The sequence below is a fragment of the Mastacembelus armatus genome, chromosome 20 (assembly GCF_900324485.2).
Source record: "Mastacembelus armatus chromosome 20, fMasArm1.2, whole genome shotgun sequence".
Taxonomy (NCBI): domain Eukaryota; kingdom Metazoa; phylum Chordata; class Actinopteri; order Synbranchiformes; family Mastacembelidae; genus Mastacembelus; species Mastacembelus armatus.
In genome coordinates this window covers 13,248,768-13,266,703 of record NC_046652.1, presented here as the reverse complement: position 1 = coordinate 13,266,703, position 17,936 = coordinate 13,248,768, and the positions used below count along the sequence as shown (strand labels likewise).

At 39.7% G+C, this 17,936-nt stretch overlaps 1 protein-coding gene across 1 annotated transcript in view; it reads right to left on the bottom strand.

The window, feature by feature from the left end:
- The window catches only part of cnksr2a (connector enhancer of kinase suppressor of Ras 2a), a 60,599-nt gene extending 47,088 nt beyond the window's left edge, over window positions 1-13,511 (bottom strand). Inside the window, exons 1-2 of the mRNA XM_026292637.2 lie at window positions 13,039-13,511; window positions 2,022-2,185 (exon numbers count right to left, since the gene is read on the bottom strand). Coding sequence (XP_026148422.1) covers window positions 2,022-2,185; window positions 13,039-13,102 — 228 coding nt within the window. The 5' untranslated portion in view covers window positions 13,103-13,511. The remainder of the gene's footprint in view (window positions 1-2,021; window positions 2,186-13,038) is intronic.
- Between the last annotated feature and the right edge of the window lie 4,425 nt (window positions 13,512-17,936).

Below are 17,936 nucleotides of genomic sequence, written 5' to 3'. Positions count from 1 at the left end.
ACTTTGACAATGGACAAACTGTGATGGTAGAGATGTAGGTCAGAACACACTAAAAGACCTTCTCTATTGGGGTGATCCCAGTATGTAGAGAGAAGTATTTTCCAAAACTGGTCGAAGGATGGTCAACAGCTGAAGTAACAACAGGATCATAGCAGCTGATTTGACTGTTGTCTTACTATTGAATAGGTGTTATCAGCATATATCAGTCATATTTATATGTCAGTAGGAGCCTACTACGCCTACTGGAGGCAATGAGAGTCAGTGGCGATTAGCATTAGCAACTGACATGAAAGCATACTTTTGTTCATTTTTATTTCCTAAACCGTTTTATATTCTGACCCTAACCAAGACGTTTTATTTTCTAACCCCAACCAAGACGTTTTATTTTCTAACCCTAACCAAGACGTTTTATTTTCTAACCCTAACCAAGACTTTTTTTAGCCTAACCCTAACCAAGACGTTTTATTTTCTAACCCTAACCAAGACTTTTTTTAGCCTAACCTTAACCAAGACGTTTTATTTTCTAACCCTAACCAAGACTTTTTAATGCCTAAATATAATCGAGTAGTCACATGCTTAAACTTAAGGACGTAACTTACGTAATAACAACAATGAAGATCTGCAGGATAAAAACGACCTACTGAACATACCAGTAGGTTCCATAGGGACCTATTGCACAATAACTATAGTCTGATAGGGAGCCCAAATGGACTATTGAATAACATGACAACAATCCAAACGGGTGGTCATAGGGTAGTGATGGGAAGTGCTTGAATAACAGGTCCAACACATAGAGGACCCACCTACTGGTAACATCTTGGAGTCAGATAGCAGAGGGCACCTTCAGAGGGCTTCAGGAGGGTGGGTGCTGTTTTGGCAGCATGTCAGGTCCTACACACTGTTAGTCAGATGGTTTTACTGCTGTGGGTGATTTGTTGCTGTATTCACTGGACCTGTTGCCCATTCCTCCCAGTTACATTTACCCAGTAATCTTCAAATGCTTATCATGTACAGTGCACAGAGTAGGCTACACAACAGATCTACAGTTTGTGGTGATTTAATTATTTGTTGACACTGGGACGACGCCTTGCATTCTTCCACATGGCACAAATACAGGCAACAGAAGGAGAGGGACTACTTGTGTCACATGGGCATAATTTGCATGTGAAAAGTCGTGTTCTCAGTATCACTGAACCAGTTGAAGTACATATCCCCCTCTGTCCAATGGAGGCAATATTGGGCAAATGTTTTTGATGCATCAGAACATGTAGAAGACACCTCATTTGAAAACACAGTAGGACAAGCCACACAAAGTTGAGATTTATGTTTTACTTTGTGTCAACCATTGTGGTATACAAATGTGTTTTACATATGTGAGGTGTGTTTACCCATCTCTATTAAACTATAGAACATTTATGAAAAACATTATACCAAGATAAGGAAATTTGATCATAGCACACAGACCTATCCCATACAGTAATTCTGCCATGCTGATCTATTCTGTACAGTATCTATCACATCCTCTGCTGCTATTTTGCTTTATTCATAACCCTGAAAGGTGTTAATATCATGATTTTGTATTAATTTGCATTGTAAAAACCTAACAGAAACAAAGGAAAACCTGTGAATGAAAAGGTGTATCCGAATTGATATTTTCACCTTATCCATATACAAGCCATGACAAAACAATCCAACATGAACAAAAAACAAATTTTACTTTTTTGTCTACACTTCAATTCAGACTGTCAAAGCCCCATATAAGCTTCAGACAAAGTTCATTTTTGCACACAATAAAGAGTTGATTTTGTTTTTTCTCAGTTTGTGATAGTGACAATTACAAGATTTTAATATTTGATGCAAGACTCACAATTTACTACCTGGAAACTATTACGTTGTGTATTCCAGCAGAGCAACATATATTAAAGCAGAGCCGCATACTTTAAATGTGCAGCTGTAAAGCTAGGATGAGAGTCCACCTCTGTACTGAAATTGGAAAAACAAACATGCATACACAAACTCACCAGAGCACAGAGCAAATCAACAGCCTCTAGAATGAGCTCCTGATGTCCGATGCGAGAAACTCCCAGTTCCTCAAGCTCGGCGTGGCTGATCCGCAGCAGCCTCTCCCCGCACACACCTCCGCGCTCAAACACACACACATACTGCTGCAAGCAGTCGTCCAGACCTGGAACAAACATGGATGTTATTAAGGTTACTCACAATAAACACGCTGGCATCTGTTTCAAAATTACATCACGGCCATAAACAAAATAAACAGTGTTCTTCTTCAAAGAACCTGGGAACAAAATCTGCTAAAATTTCTTAGTGTAGTAATCTGTAAATATCAGGCAGTATTAGTATAGTGATTTATGTTTCACCATAATTTTTTATCACCTGGTTTCTTTAAATTAAATGTCGTGAAAAAAAAAATCAACTCAAGTAATTTGTGTCCATAATTTAACCGTTACATCTTATTCATTAATTAATAAATGCAATAAAACGTGTTATTAGCCATGCTAAAAATAAATGTTTTTTTTTCTTAACAGATTAAATAATAATGAACAAACTATACAGAAGTTTCGATGATATTCCAGGTTTGTTAAACACATAAATTAGTGGCTGTGATTTTATAGATGTGTGGCTTGTGCCGCAGAAACCCTTGTATGATTCGTTGCATGTAATGAATTTTGTAGTGCTCGCCCACTTTTGTAAGTAGTATTAAGTGTCATATCCTGGAAATGCATTTAATATTGTGTTGAATATAATAAATAATATGGCACATTATATTAAATTATATTTGAAGTCTAAACAGTAAATGACCTCAGATTTATGGGTTAATGTCCAACTAAGAGTGTCCAAAGATCCCAGAACAAACTTGTTGCCTAAAATGAGTTAAGAGACTGGAACAAAAGAGGTAATGGATGGACAATCAGCAAGGTACAGTAAGGCTTTACTCTCTGTTGGATTGCGTAACGTCTGTGTTAGGAGTATGCGTGGGATGGTCTCTCTAGATCTGTGAGTGTGTGAGCGTGCAAGTGGGTGGGTGCGTGCCTTGTTGGTGTTTGTGTGCATGTGTGTGTGTTTGTCTGGCCAGAGTAGGTTTGCTGAGTCAAGGGAAAGCAGAGTGGCTCAGCAACAGCCCCTGCTCTGATTCCCAAAACAACATATCCAGCTTCTGATATGTGTGCAAACAAACATGTACATACACACATCTCTGTGGAATAAGCATTGATTTCCCCCACTTCAGGTTACTGCTTTATAATACATTTGTCTATACTACCATAACCAAGCTAACAGAGATTGGAAGAAAAAGCATCATGGGAAGAGAGTGGAAGAAGAGAAGAGAAAAAAGGAAAAAGGCGAAGAGAGGGAAAGAAACATAAGCCAGCTGCTAAATTGCATGCACACACACACAAATTCCATCTCTCATCACCCACAAGGAAACAGCATTTGTTGGCTTCTGGTTGCTTCCATCGCTTTTTCCCCTCCCTCATCTGAAGTCTAAATGAAGCGTTAATACATCAAGCTTGGAACAAAAAAGAAGCTGAAGCCTGAAACCCATTAAAACAATAACTTCATTTTTTAAAACATAAAGCATCTATGGTCTAAACATGAATACTAACAATCAATTTTCAAGGCAATATCACATCATATTTCTACCGTCATCTCCATTTACAAACAATCTTGATAAATTGATACCACTGTATGGACCGCCAAAGACTTTCACAGCTTTCACTAACAAAAGTGAAAGAACTTGATTAGAATAAAAGGATCAGACTGCTTAGATGGGATTTATTTGTGTGCCTTCCAGCTTTAAAGTTAGGTACAGGTCACTTAAGATACACTAGTATAGGTGAAGGCTAAGACTCGCTAGTAGTATAGAGTAGTATAGAGATTGTCTACAAATGTCACACTACAGGATAATTTGGGCAGTTAATTGGTTCAGACTAGCCTCGAGTTGTGCTCGCCCCCATGATCGTTGTTAGAGGTGAAATGGGCCCAAAATTGTCCCAATTATCCACCAGTGTGTGGCCAGCATAACTCTAGGCAAGCAAGTACCCAACAGCCATAATTATTTCAATCAGTAAAAATAATGAAATATAGCTTTTATTTTATTAAATCATTAATAATAAACCAATAACATCTCACTTTAGAGGGCATTTTTCTGTGACTTCTCTTTACCTTGCTGTTCATGCCTCATTGCACATGCATAATTCATATTCTGTTTGCAGGACTTCGGGGCAAATCCCTGCAGTAATGTCCCAAAATTTTGTTTAAAGCAGGAGGCAAAAGGAGGGTGAGCTGTAATTTAAAGAAAGGATTCCCCTAGGCTGTAAAAAGACATTCAGCAATCACAAATAAGTGCAATGTTCACATGCCTTTGGACATTGATACTGTTCTTTTTATTCAAGTGAAGCATCTGAGTACTTTTTCCTCTAACAGCGAGACTTGTGTTTAAATGAGTGTTAATAGTAGCTGATTCCTAATAGACGTGAAGCTGATTAAAACAATGTTGGCTCTCACAGGCAAAGTGTTACTATTGCTGAGAGAAACAGAGAGAAGCAGAAGGGGAGAGAAACACTGCGAGGCAAAAGTTCACCGATAATCAGCATCGCTTATCACTGGCAGTGAGGGAGAGCGTGAATGCCCTGAATACTGATGAGTCAAATTGTAAGTGACATCAGTGGGTGAACATAAACCCAGGCAGACTGAAACAGTGCTATACAGTACACACATATATGTAGTATACAAATATCACTTCTACTGCAATGGCGGTTGTCTAACTCTTTTTGTCAGATGTACAACTACAGCCTAATTCAATTGCTTTTAGCAAATTCAACCATAATTTGAACCACTTAGAAGACATTCTTACCACCTGTGCGACACTTTAGCCTTGGCACCACTACTTTAGGTGTGTTTTCATTTGTACTAGACTCTCTTGATTGTATTTATCCTTCTAAACAATGCAGACAGTTTATTTTTTGTCATTAAGAAAAACTTTGACACACAATTCGTTCAGATCCAATGTGCTAGCTATCAGTTGTAACTGTTTATCCATTACTTATTATTTCAACAGACTATCCATCCATCCATTATCTATACCTGCTTATATTTAGCATCACAGGGATCTGCTGGAGCCTATCCCAGCTCTCTTTGGGTGAAAGGCAGGGGTACACCCTGGACAGGTCACCAGTCCATCACAGGGCCACATAGAGACAAACAACCTCACACACTCACACTCACTCCTATGGGCAATTTAGAGTCACCAATCAACCTGACATACATGTTTTTGGACTGTGGGAGGAAACCAGAGTACCTGGAGAAAACCCACACAAGCACAGGGAGAACATGCAGACTCCACACAGAAAGGTCCCTGATGGGTTTCAAACCAGGAACCTTCTTACTATGAGGCAAGCACTCAACCACCATGCCGCCCTTCAACAAACTACTTTAGCGTATTTTTCTTACCTATTTCAACTACTTATCTCATTTTTAATATTATGTTTATCTATTACTTTTAACTATTTTCAGCTTTCCTCTTTTTTCTTAACCTGTTTTCCAAACATGAAGGTCTTACAGCTGACTCAGTATGTTTGTTGCTGAGTTGTTTAAAACTAAAATCATATCTATTTTTTTTTTTTCAAATTAACCACAATAATCTCTGGATTACAAGGACGACTGGTTGGGAATCACTGTTCCTCTCATGTTATAGTAAATAAGGTTTAATCTGGAACCAGGTTTACAGACAAAGAACTTTTATTAACCAACACAAAAGAAGATAACTAAAACTAAAGTATTTACAGAGTGCTGCAAACGGGGATCCAGGAAGCAGTACACACAGATGGGGATCCAGGAACATAGGGAGGCAGGTGAATAATATGAGCAGGGTAACAGGAATCCAGGACTCAGAGAACAGGTGAGTGGTATGAGTTGGGAGACGGGGATCCTGGATACACAGAAGAGAATAGTAGGAGCCGGGAGGCAGGAATCCAGAAAACACAGAATAACAGGAACTTCTGGAATTTCAGGAGGTCACAGGGAACATGCTAAGACTGCTGTTACCATCCAAGGACACAGTACAATCTGGCAACGACGTGGTGAAGAGCACTGAGCAAAGTGGAGGGGAGACAAGAAACCAAGCACCCAGACACAGGTGTAAAGCAATGAGGTAGATGAGACACAGAGCTAGGGGAAAGTAATTACGGGGAAAGCAGGAAATAAAACAAAATAAATGTCCCAAAACAGGAAACCAGGAGTGGATTCCTGACAGTTCCACACTCTGTCCTTTAACAATGTACCCACTCACGTTTTGCTATAAATTGACAACCACAATCTCAGTGTAAATGTCTGTGTGGGTTTGTTGCATAATGGTGTCTAATCTGTACAATCATCCACTCATATCTCTGTTTTTACAGTATATGTGTGTCTTTGTGAGAGAGTTCGTGCGTGCATCTATTTGCTTGGTACAGAAAAAGTGTGATTCATAGCTGACTCACACACTTAACTCCCACGGAGGCACACTTTTCACAACAGCAGGCAAGCCAAACTCCCACAAACACCCTCCTTCTTTCTGTCACACACACACACAGTCACACACGTCTCATCAAACTAGATTTTGCGATAACTTCTGGGATGTTCAAGAGTCCTATAAAAGATCTGGCCCTCCATACTGGGTTATGTGTCATTTGTTATAAGCACTCTGAAGCTACGGAAACAATAAAAGTTATCCTTGTACCGGCGAAGACCAACAGCTATTAGACATGGGTTAATGATAGGAGGTTGCCAGGTTGAATCCCATTCTTGTCTGAGAAGATTTTGCACGGGGGAAATAAATGAGGAAATCTTTATTTCCCCGCTAATTACATTTTTTGTGCTTTTGCTGTGTATTTTCTTTCAGCCTCTGAATGTGATTGCTGTTATGAAAGTGTAAGTGTTGCTGTTTTCACTTTTCTGGTTGAATACTGTTTGAGTAGCCTCTTCTGTATTGTGTTTCTTTCTCCCTATCACAACAGACTTGTGCCAATATAACTAAGCAATCTATAAACAAACAAAAAAGCACAGGTGTCATGCATGAAAAATCAGTACAGAGGCAACTCAAGCAGAGCAAGTTGAGCAAAGAAATCTTCACTTGAGTTAAAATTTTTCTCCTTGGAAATTTGCATTTCTCAGTAAACACAACACCATTCACCTTCAAGAAGGACTATATCCAAGTGCCTGTAAATTTAGGTTCCCATCTGGTATTTACAACTGGAAAAGTTTCAACCAACACACTGAGCTCCAGAACTTATAATGGAACAAAATTATTAAAATGCAGATAACTTTTGCAGAGAAAACATATAATTTTTGTGAAACATTATAGCTCCATTAAAGTTAAGCTGTCTTATCATTAATGGATAAAAAGCAATACATTTTAAAAACAGCATAAACCAGATTTCTTTGGTATGTTTTTTACCTCTGTATTGGAAACAACACATTTCCTTACACACGTTTCTATACACATAGCACACATTGTCACACCTAGTTAATGCTGTGGTAAGGTTCATTATCTAAACTAATGCTAACAGACAAGATATTACACACCAAGTAATATTACTGTATGCTTAACGAAACATTGTGTGACAGCAGGGTCTTATTATTGGAACTCTTTAATCACAGCCACAGTGCTGAGTAGTAAAACTGTCTGTCTGGAAAAATACTGTTTATTCCATACACAGAAGCTCTGAGAGCCTGACTCAGTACGAGTCCAGGAGCTGGTGAGCAGCAGGCGAGCAAACTGTCAATTACGCCTGTCAATCACATGGCATGCCGCAAAGGATTCTATAAGCCCTATAATCACATTAATAGAGCAATAACTTCCAAAATGACCGCTAGCACACTTACTGGAGAGCTCCAGAGAAATAGGGCCTGAGCACCTGAGACCATAACATCTCCTTAAGGTGACTCTTTCTGAATGGGATTTAATTGGATACAAGACTTTTTTTTTTTTTTTTGAGTCAACACTTATATAAGCCATCATTGGCATTGCACATCCAAATTGGCTTCAGCCTCTAGCTATGGTGGTCGTAGCCTTGCTATCACAGGATTTAAAAAAATAAACTAAAAAAGTTTATGGACTTTAAGTCAAGGAACAACTTCATCAGTTTGCTGCAGTATGTAAACACCTTAACCCAGAGTTGGATTATGGTGGAATGACTTTCATAGGCTTCTGTGCCCTCCGAGTAACTGAAATCCTCATTTCAACAAGCACTAGATGTTTGCTTAGTACACACAAATGAACCAACTGAGCTTGGCTGTTCTGATGCAAACTTGAGACTGTTTTAAGTAATTTAAATCAAGAGTCGTGTAATGTCTGACCTTTAATAAAATCCAAAAAGATAAATCCCACACACCAAAAATCTACTAAGATTTAATAAGATACTAAGGGCTGTGACTATCATTTTGGCAGCTTTTACTTGTACTGTACCCCTTGTCATCAGATGTTCTCACAATGCTTTCACAGCAATTTCACTGCTGATTTTCAAGTCTGGCAATTAAATTCATCCTAAGAATATTTTGTCCACCTTCCTTTGCGAACAGATGATAACATAAGAAAAAATTCCCATCATTCCCAGCAATTTACAGTAGGTTCTCTTATTACTATGGAAGTGCACCACTCCCATATTGCTTCAGTCTCAGTTGTGCCAGTGGAGTGCTGTTGCCAACTCAACAATAGCCAGACCTTTTGGTCCCAAACGCCTGTGGAACATGTGATCTGTACATGTTATTGTATGCACACAGGCACACACACACACACACAATGCACAAATATAGTATACTGTATCATGTTCCCAGACACACCCAAGAGACCCAGCATGAACTGAATACCACACTATAGCGTGCCACGTGTGTTGTGTGTATATATGTGTGCACGTGAAGATGTTTATGTGTATGTGTGTATGTGCACACAAATGTCCGAGGACCTGGGTGGAGCCTTCTGTTCAGAGCTGGTGTGCGCTTCTGTCAGCTGTTCTCACAGACGGTCAGAGACGAAAAAGTCATCCACCCACACACTCACTGCACACACACAGGGGCAAATATAAACACATGCCGTTTGCACATGACCAAACAGTAATCCATCCAGTGATGAGGCTCTGTGAAACTGACAATACAACATGTGAATGAGCCACAATTAACATTTGCATTTATTTGAAGCATGTGCGTTAACAAATTTCTTGACCTGCTTTTTATGCAATAAACTCGAGACCTGATTAATACCAATTATTGCTACTATTAGTAATTATGGGTCATTTTTTTCAGTAAATGTGGAAAGCAATGTTAGCACTTTTAATCCCCATCTGGTATGACATCTGGAGCAACAATACATTGTGGTGCTGAATTCCCACATTTGCCAATTGACCTGTTGAGATTGCTAGTATAGATCAAAATGACAAATTTAAAGGTCAAAAAAAATGTGTCATACTGTGGGTTGCATTTTTAGAAACTTCTGTGTGATGAGGCAGCCTGGTGCTCTAATAAGGCATGTACCTCTAAAATGTTATCTGTTTGCTGATTCTATCGCAATACAAGCTATACTTTCAAAACTGTCTTTCTACTGGAGTTTTGAAAAGGTGAAGCATTTCATATAATTCATAAAAATATTATCATTGTCATTTTTAAAGTGATGTTATATCAAACTAATCTTACAGTAATCTGCACACAGAGCAAGAACAAGTACGGCTGAATGGAAATTTCTGTTGCTGCTGGTTTTAATGTTTAGGTCAGAAAAAGGAGCAGACTTTAGTTATAAAACATCAGCTCTACATGTAACCATGTACTGTGTAAAGAAGGCTCTACAATACAATTTTCATGATTTTATGAAGAAGCAGTAAGTTGAGTATCAAGACAGAGTAAATTGCATGCCCTGATCATGAGGAGAACATAACAGCTGATGCAAGGTAGAATCCACCAGGAAAACTCAATTTGTGCAGGTATTTTGAAGGATTTTTTTTTTTTATTCATTTCATATTAAGAAAATTTCTTAACATCCATAAGCTTGTTAATAAGAAACTACCTAATAATTTTGCAGACATTACTGTGTTACTTTAGCAAAATACACCAGGAAATGCACTGGTGTACTTCAGAAAGTAAAAAAACATACTATTCAGTTTGAGATATTACTGAGAAATTCATTAAATGGAGCCGCTGATAATAAAATTTGTTTTACCTTTTTTCTGCTTTTCCTGCTATGACAAGTCAAAATGGATGTACCCCTCTGGAAAGTTCTGAATGACCTTGGCCACATTGTTGTTGCTAGACCGAACTTACATTACTTTTTTAATGCAGTTTATTGCATTATTAATAATAATAACTGTGATGCCAATATCCAGCATTGGCATCACAGTTAAAACCTGGCTGTATTAGACTAAATTAGGTTAGATAATAAACCTAATTAATCGACTGGCAGCTCTACCTTTTGGCTGGTGTTTTTAGGAAGGCTTAGGTGATCTTGGCACAGAATATGGACATGTTCAGAACAGATCACGTTGAATGTGTTTTATCACAGGTAAATGAAAGATGGATAAATTATAATTGGTGCAAAACTAAAGGAAGACTTGTTTCAGTGGGACTGAGACTAATACCTGATATTTATTCTTGATGATTTAAAGGTATTGCTGCTGTTTTTAATATGTTAGGTCAGAAACAGGAAAAGATTTACATTATAAAACATCAGCTCTACTTGTGACCGTGTACTGTAAGAAATGTATAAAGACAGCTGGAAAAGAATATATGAGCAACAGCCATTCCTTTTTAATGTGTAAAATAGTTTTACAATGTTCACACGCCGCTGGGTACGGACCTAATCAGCCTGCTGCTGAATTATGTATGACTGTAATCTTTGGTCTGATCACTGCAACTTACCACAGGCACTCTTATAAACAGAACTCAATTACACTTTTGAATAAATATTAAAATACTAATTTGAGCTGTGTGTTTAAATTAATGTATTTTTTCTTTTAAGACTGTAGTAGTGGTATGTGTAGCTGAATGCTTGTAATAGTGGTCAAAGGAAGCGGTAGATAAGTGTGCATTCTTCAGTCACAGCTCCTGGATGTAGGTCACAAACAGTCTGTGATTATCTGCAACATTTGTCTGTGACATATGTCACATTTCTTCCTGCTGTAGCCTGTTTCACTGGTTTCAGCCAGTTTCCCAAGCCAAACATTCAACCACATTATTCAAAGTAAAACTTACGAAAACTCCATAGTTTAATTAGTTTTCTGTCTCAGATTCACTTTATTTCATTGTGTAATAACAGTTGTAATTACTTTTTGGCAAGGAAAATACTGTATTTCACTGGTTCTACTGGGCGTTTACAGATACTTAAACTGGTACAAAGATATGGGATTGTTTATAGTCTACAGCAAGAAAATGCAAAGAGTCAGTAGAATGATTTCAAAAGCTTTTTTATCTATTTTATATCTAGCTCACATCATTATCGTTATAGTGCAGTGTCCAAATATAAAAGGACTATACACTCTGACAGTCACTTTTCAGCCCAACACCCCTGGCAACAATAGCTGACCATCAAGAACCAAGTATAAAAACAGTCACTCAAAAGTAGCTGGCCAGTGAGGACACTGTCCAGCGAAAGTCACTCTTAAACAGCAAACCAATAAGGACATGGTCTTGTAACTCAGTCCCCCTACCAGATATTTGTGCAAGAACCAGTGACTGTAGAAGGGATGGACATAGTAAACCAGCCTACGGGTTGGAAGCCATATAGTAAATAGCCACTGGCTCCAATAAGCCCAGGCTCTCATTGACTTACATCAAAAAATCGCACCAATTACTAAGTCACTATTGTTGCCACAGTAATCATTGTGGCTTTGTCGTCTTTGTTTGAACATGCTCTTAACATTCCTAATTTTTTTATGTCGACATTTGCTGTGTAACAGAAGACATTATGATAAATAACTGACCAATCAGGTGCCGCCTTTAATCCACGTGCCCTTGTTCCAGCCCTACTACGGATGATTGACAGGTTTGATTGACAGGTTTGATTGACAGGTTTGATTGACAGGTTGCTTTACCAATACGCATTATGGCTTTAGGCTACCCGGGCCGTCGGTGGTAGGAATGGATTTGCCGCTGTTTGGACATTTAAGATCAGTGTAAAAAAATCGCCATTTTATACGTAAGTTAGAGTTAATTGTGCATAACAAATATTGATATTTAGCTTTACGTTAAGGCGTAATCAGATCGCGGTTGCTTTAAACTGCACTCCCGGGGGCGTGTACGTTCAACTACGTCGCTGCTGATTGGCTTAGTGGTCGTCATGGGAACGTTCTCTAGATACTTCTGGCTCCACAAAAACAACATGGCTTCGTCCATAACGGCCGAAAATGGCGACTGAAATGGCTTCATTATCGCGATGCCTCACGCTATGAGTGACGTCACACTCTATAGGCCCACCCCCAATGTCAAGTACTGAAATGGAGGACTATAAAAAAAACTGAACTGAAAAATGAAAAATTGAAAATGAAAAGCAGAAAACTGAAACTGAATGAGAAACCTAAAACTATATATATATATATATATATATATATATATATATATATATAGTTTTAGGTTTATATATATATATTTATTTATTTATTTTCAATATCCTAATTTCTATTCAGTTCTTAAATCTCATTCCATAATGTCCCACCTTTTTTAAAATCTGCACTAGATATTAAAATTTTGTTTTAGCACCAACAAAAGTTTAAAATCCCACTAGTGAAGTTTGGCTGCGTCTCCTCCTGTCACTCATACACATTACATCACTACCCACTCATTATCAGGTGCCAAGATGATACACGGACACACACACACACACACACTTCCCACGCAACATCTTACCAGCCTCTGTGTCCCTTATACTAAAATTCATCAGTCATGATCACTTACAGAGTGTAGCTTTGTGTTTACGAGCAACCCTGTTTGTAATGTGAGGTTTGTTAGATCACTAATTCATGATGCGCATCAGGTATGTCTGTGTATGAATCTATAGCGTACCTTTCATCCAGTCCACCACCTGGTTTGTGCTCCATTTGCTCACCGGCTCCATCACAAGCGCCATCGATGAAACTTTGCGCAGAGTCTCTGTTGCGCGTAAGCGACGTTAACCTAAACCAAAGCTGTCGTCGCTCCCGCCTTGCTGCGTCCCTGCTCTTTCCCCTTCCACTCTCCGCAGCCACGTGACCCCTTTTACACTACACCGGTCCGGTCCTCCTCCCGCCTCTGGCTCACTCCGGTGTCGTGTCCCGTTAACGCAGCGCAGCCTTCAGTGCGGGACAGCCCGGGCTTGTGTGCAGCGGAATCCAACGCATTCCCCTGCTCGACCAGGTCTGACATGTGTCGCCTGTCTGTTTCTCTCCCTCTGTCGTCTTCCCTGTGTGCCAGTCCTCTGCTCCCAGTGTCTGCCGGTTTGTGCGTGTGTCAGATAGAGTCAGATAGGAGCGTCCGTAGGTGTGTGCGTGGACGCTCTGCTCCCGACATCAGCAGTGTACGGTAGATAAGTCACACTGGACTAAACGCCCAAGTGCATCTCTCTCTCTCTCTCTCTCTCTCTCTCACACACACACACACACACACACACACACCAGATATGATTAAACCATGCACGCGCCCTGTGGGTGGTTCCGCGAGCACGATATCAGCGCATTTCCCTCTGGAGCGAAATAACATGCAGATATAAGGAGATAAGGGGGAAAGATATTCTCAGAGGATGTTTAATGAGGCCATGTGTGAGTGTGACAGAGTATATAAATGTGTTACAGAGAGAAAGAGATAGTAACCTCCATGTGGGGGACAATAAAAACACAGGATACCTACACACTTTTCTGTCTCAGATGTGTTAAGCCAATGGATCCTCAGCAAACCTCTCCACCTCCATTCTAAATTACTTTACTATTATCTGTACCTTCAAATGTTTTTATTATGTTTTTACTGCGCATCAGTGTTGGAACTGACTGAATATATTCATGTCAGCTACTTTATACCTCTATTCTACTATTTTAGATGTTCATACAGTAATTTTTTACTATGCTGTAATTAATTAGTTTTAGCAATTATTTGTTTTTTTTACAATTAAAATATGATGCTTTGCTAAAGTTCAAATGACCCAACATGATATACAAGTAAAGCTGAAACCAAAAGCTGAAAAATCATCTTGTCAGGAAATATTACCTACATGACAAAATTCTTATCTGTTAATCTTCTAAGAAAAAAATATATAAGTGTTCATGGTTTCAGTTACTGAGATATGAAGATTTGCTGCTTTTTTTCCTTCTTATTATGTAAATAATTTTTATTTATTTCTAATATTTTTGTACTTTGAACTGTTAATGGGGCGGCATGGTGGATGAGTGGTTAGCACTGTTGCCTCACAGCAAGAAGGTTGTCGGTTCGTAACCCGGCCTTTCTGTGTGGAGTTTGCATGTTAGGTTGATTGGTGAATCTAAATTGCCTGTAGAAGTGAGTGTGTGAGGTTGTCTGTCTTTGTGTGTCTATATGTGGCCTTGTGATGGACTGGTGACTTGTCCAGGGTGCACCCCTTCCTTCCATCTGAAAGAGAGCTGGGATAGGCTCCAGCGGATCCCCGTGACCATGATTCAGGAAAAAGCAGGTATAGAAGATGGATGGATGAACTGTTGACCAGTTGTGGCTCCATAGTGTGATGGCAAGATCGCTTCCTTTGACATGGGAAACTAGGGTTTGAGTCCCTGCTGCCTACCTCCAGTAGGCAGTCCTTAGGCAAGACCTCCTTATGCCTGACCCTCCCTCAGACATCACCCAGACCAACAAGGCCTGTGCTACTGGAACAAGATCGAAACATTCATGGGCAAAAACAGAAAATAGGGAACAGTTGGAATGCTACTACACAATAAACCCCAGTGAGAGGGAGGATGTGGGACCTATGGATACTTTGAAACCCAACATCTAGACTGACAGGACAAGAGGTCAGGAGGAAGGTTACATCATCACCCCCACACTCTGCGATTGGGTACCAAGCCACAGTGATAACGTGCAAGCTTAATGTAGGAACAGCTGAAAAGGAATGGGAACAAACACTAGAAGAGCGAGCAAGAATTAACACCTGCAATCTCCAGTGCTGATTACCAAGACTGAGTGAATTATAAGTCTACTAGAAAATCTAAATGCAGTATGGGACCAACAGGCTGATATACACCATATACATCACACCAAGACTGCCAAGCACTCAGAGCCCTGGCTACCTGCCCTGAAAAGGTTACACCAGAGAAATAGAAGCCAGACCGGAGGTTCAGCAGTCCTAAATTGGATGGACCCACGTATGGGAGAAGTCCCATCCATCTATCGCCCAATAACTTGTCTCTGCACAACACTGAAGGTCCTGTCAGGCATCATAGTGGATAAAATAACTAGGCACATTGGTCAAAATATACACAGGACCTTGAAATGAATTGATAGTGTCACCAAAGGAGCTAAGCACCAGCTACTGGTAGATAAAGCAGTCACTTGAGACTGCAGGGCCAGGACTAACCTGTGTGCTGCCTAAACTGACTAAAGAAAAGCCTATGTCTCAGTGTTACACATATGATTCCTGGAATGTGTAAAAACAGTACAAAACCTACTAAAAGCCTTCATCAAGAACTCAATGCAAATGTGGAAAACAAACCTACCATCCTCATCCACCTTCAAGCCAATCACACAAGTCACTATCAAAAGTGGCATCTCCCAAGAAGATGCTCTATCCCCGCTTCTGTTCTGCATAGGCCTGAACCTTTTCAGCAAGATCATCACCAAATGTAGTTACCAACTACAAAATGGAGCAACCATCATCTGCCTCATCGACATGGATGGCATCAAACTGCATGCCAGGAGTAAACAAGACATCAACTTAGTGAACTGCTGCATCAACATCATAATGTCATTCGGATTGGAGAAGTGTGGTTGGATGGTAGTAAGAAGAGGGAAGGTAGTCAGAACTTAATGGATTGTATTACCAGAAGGCAACATAGTGGATGTTGAGGACAGCTGCAGGTACCTTGGAATCCTGCAGGTAAAAGGGATCCATGAAAGGTTGCAAGGAGAGCAGTAATTGCCAAATATCTACAAAGAATAAGGCAAGTCCTGCAAAGTCAGCTGAATGGGAAGAAAAAGGGCCAGGCTATCAACAACTATGACCTGCCAGTCACCAGATATGGTATAATAACCTGGACAAAAGTAGATATAGAGGTAGGTCACTGATATCAAGACAAGGAAGCTACTTATAGTACTTTTACTTACACTGTTTTACCCCAAATCAATCATCCTGAAACTGTACACTAAGCAGTTGGAAGGAGGCCAAGAACTAGTGAGTGTCAGAGCCACTTTCCAGAATGAAATAGCTAAGATCCATGATTACATCAGTAAGATGGCCTGAAGTGAAGATGTGCTTAGTGAATACCTCAGACCGCAGAAACCCGAGGAAGCACAAAAGGAAGAACAAGAGCCATCATGAAAGGACAAACCCCTGCACGGTACCACCAGTAGACTGAAGAAGTGGTTGATATCAAAAAATCCGCACTAGTGACTGGACAAAGGTTTACTGAAAGACACAGGTGCTAACCGTGGCAGCACAGGAACAAGCCTGTGCTGGTACAAGCCTTTTGGTACAAGGCCAAAAGAGGCTGGGGTCTACCACACATCTGTCTAGAAGAGTGCAGTCCTAGGAACACCCTCAAGCTTCCAGATCTTTGGTAGAGGACCCAAACTTGAAAAGGGAAAACACTACCCACAGTGCATATCATCCATAATGTCCTGTATTGGCCAATAACATTCCTTCAAGCCTTACTAATGAATACTTATACATATCTATGCTTACTAGTGGAGTGTTAAGCTACCATGTGGTACAGTAGTAATTGTAGTCAGTTTTTTATTATATGATGAGTTTTATGATGAGAACATAATTCATCCAAACATTTATTAACCATAGCTGCTTTAATTCCTGAGTGTCTAGAGGTAATCCCAGCTGACACTGTGGGAGAGACAGGATACAATCTGGATACCTGTCAAGCCACAGGACTGGAAAATTATTCAGTGTAATCAAATCATTTAAGATATATTGTCTAACATTAGAATGAGTGTGTGTGCTAACCTTTCATGGATTTTATACTCATTCATACAGATAGAGATGCAGACAAGCTGGACACAGCAGTTTTAACAAAGGAAGACACAAGTATTGGAAATGAAATTAGATAGTGTTAAGTTTTCTTTGGATTTGCTTCACTGCTGCGTCATCTCCTCTGTAGGTGGATGTATGCACATAGCTACACCTTAGAGACTGTAATTCAATGAACAGAGTGAGCATGGCAAGAGATTCCTTTACGAACAGAGACCTCTGCTGGTGACAAGCATTCATGTTTTTTATACATGATAAAAGCAGGACTTAAAACTCCATGACAAACTGGGTGGCAGTTTAGAGACAAAGAAATTGGTGTGATGCAAGGTTTTCAACTTTGCTGAAACTTTAGATGCACTTGCTAGAGAGACCTGAGAAAACAGCATCAAAGTAGTGTGACCTTCTGGAGCTGCAGATGTTCCTATTGTTTTTTTCTATCTGTCCAGTGAACAAACACAGTTCTTCTTTTTCTGTCCAATGGTTTTTCCATGGGACACATTTTTCTTCTGTTTCTCTTCACACACTGATGTTTTTCTGCCACATGTGAACAAATGTCCAACAGTGGAATAAACAGGGACAGGCCTGTTGTGGAAGTTCCAAAGGAACTGAGTTTTCTCTGCTTCCTGTCCAAGATGAAAGCAGAACAAAGATGAAGCGTGTGCAGTGTGACAGAGAGTGAGAAGAATTCTTATTTCATGTCCAACCCACTGAGAGAAGATCAGCTGAACCACTTATGTGAAGACACAACAGGACATGTCCCTGGTTGACA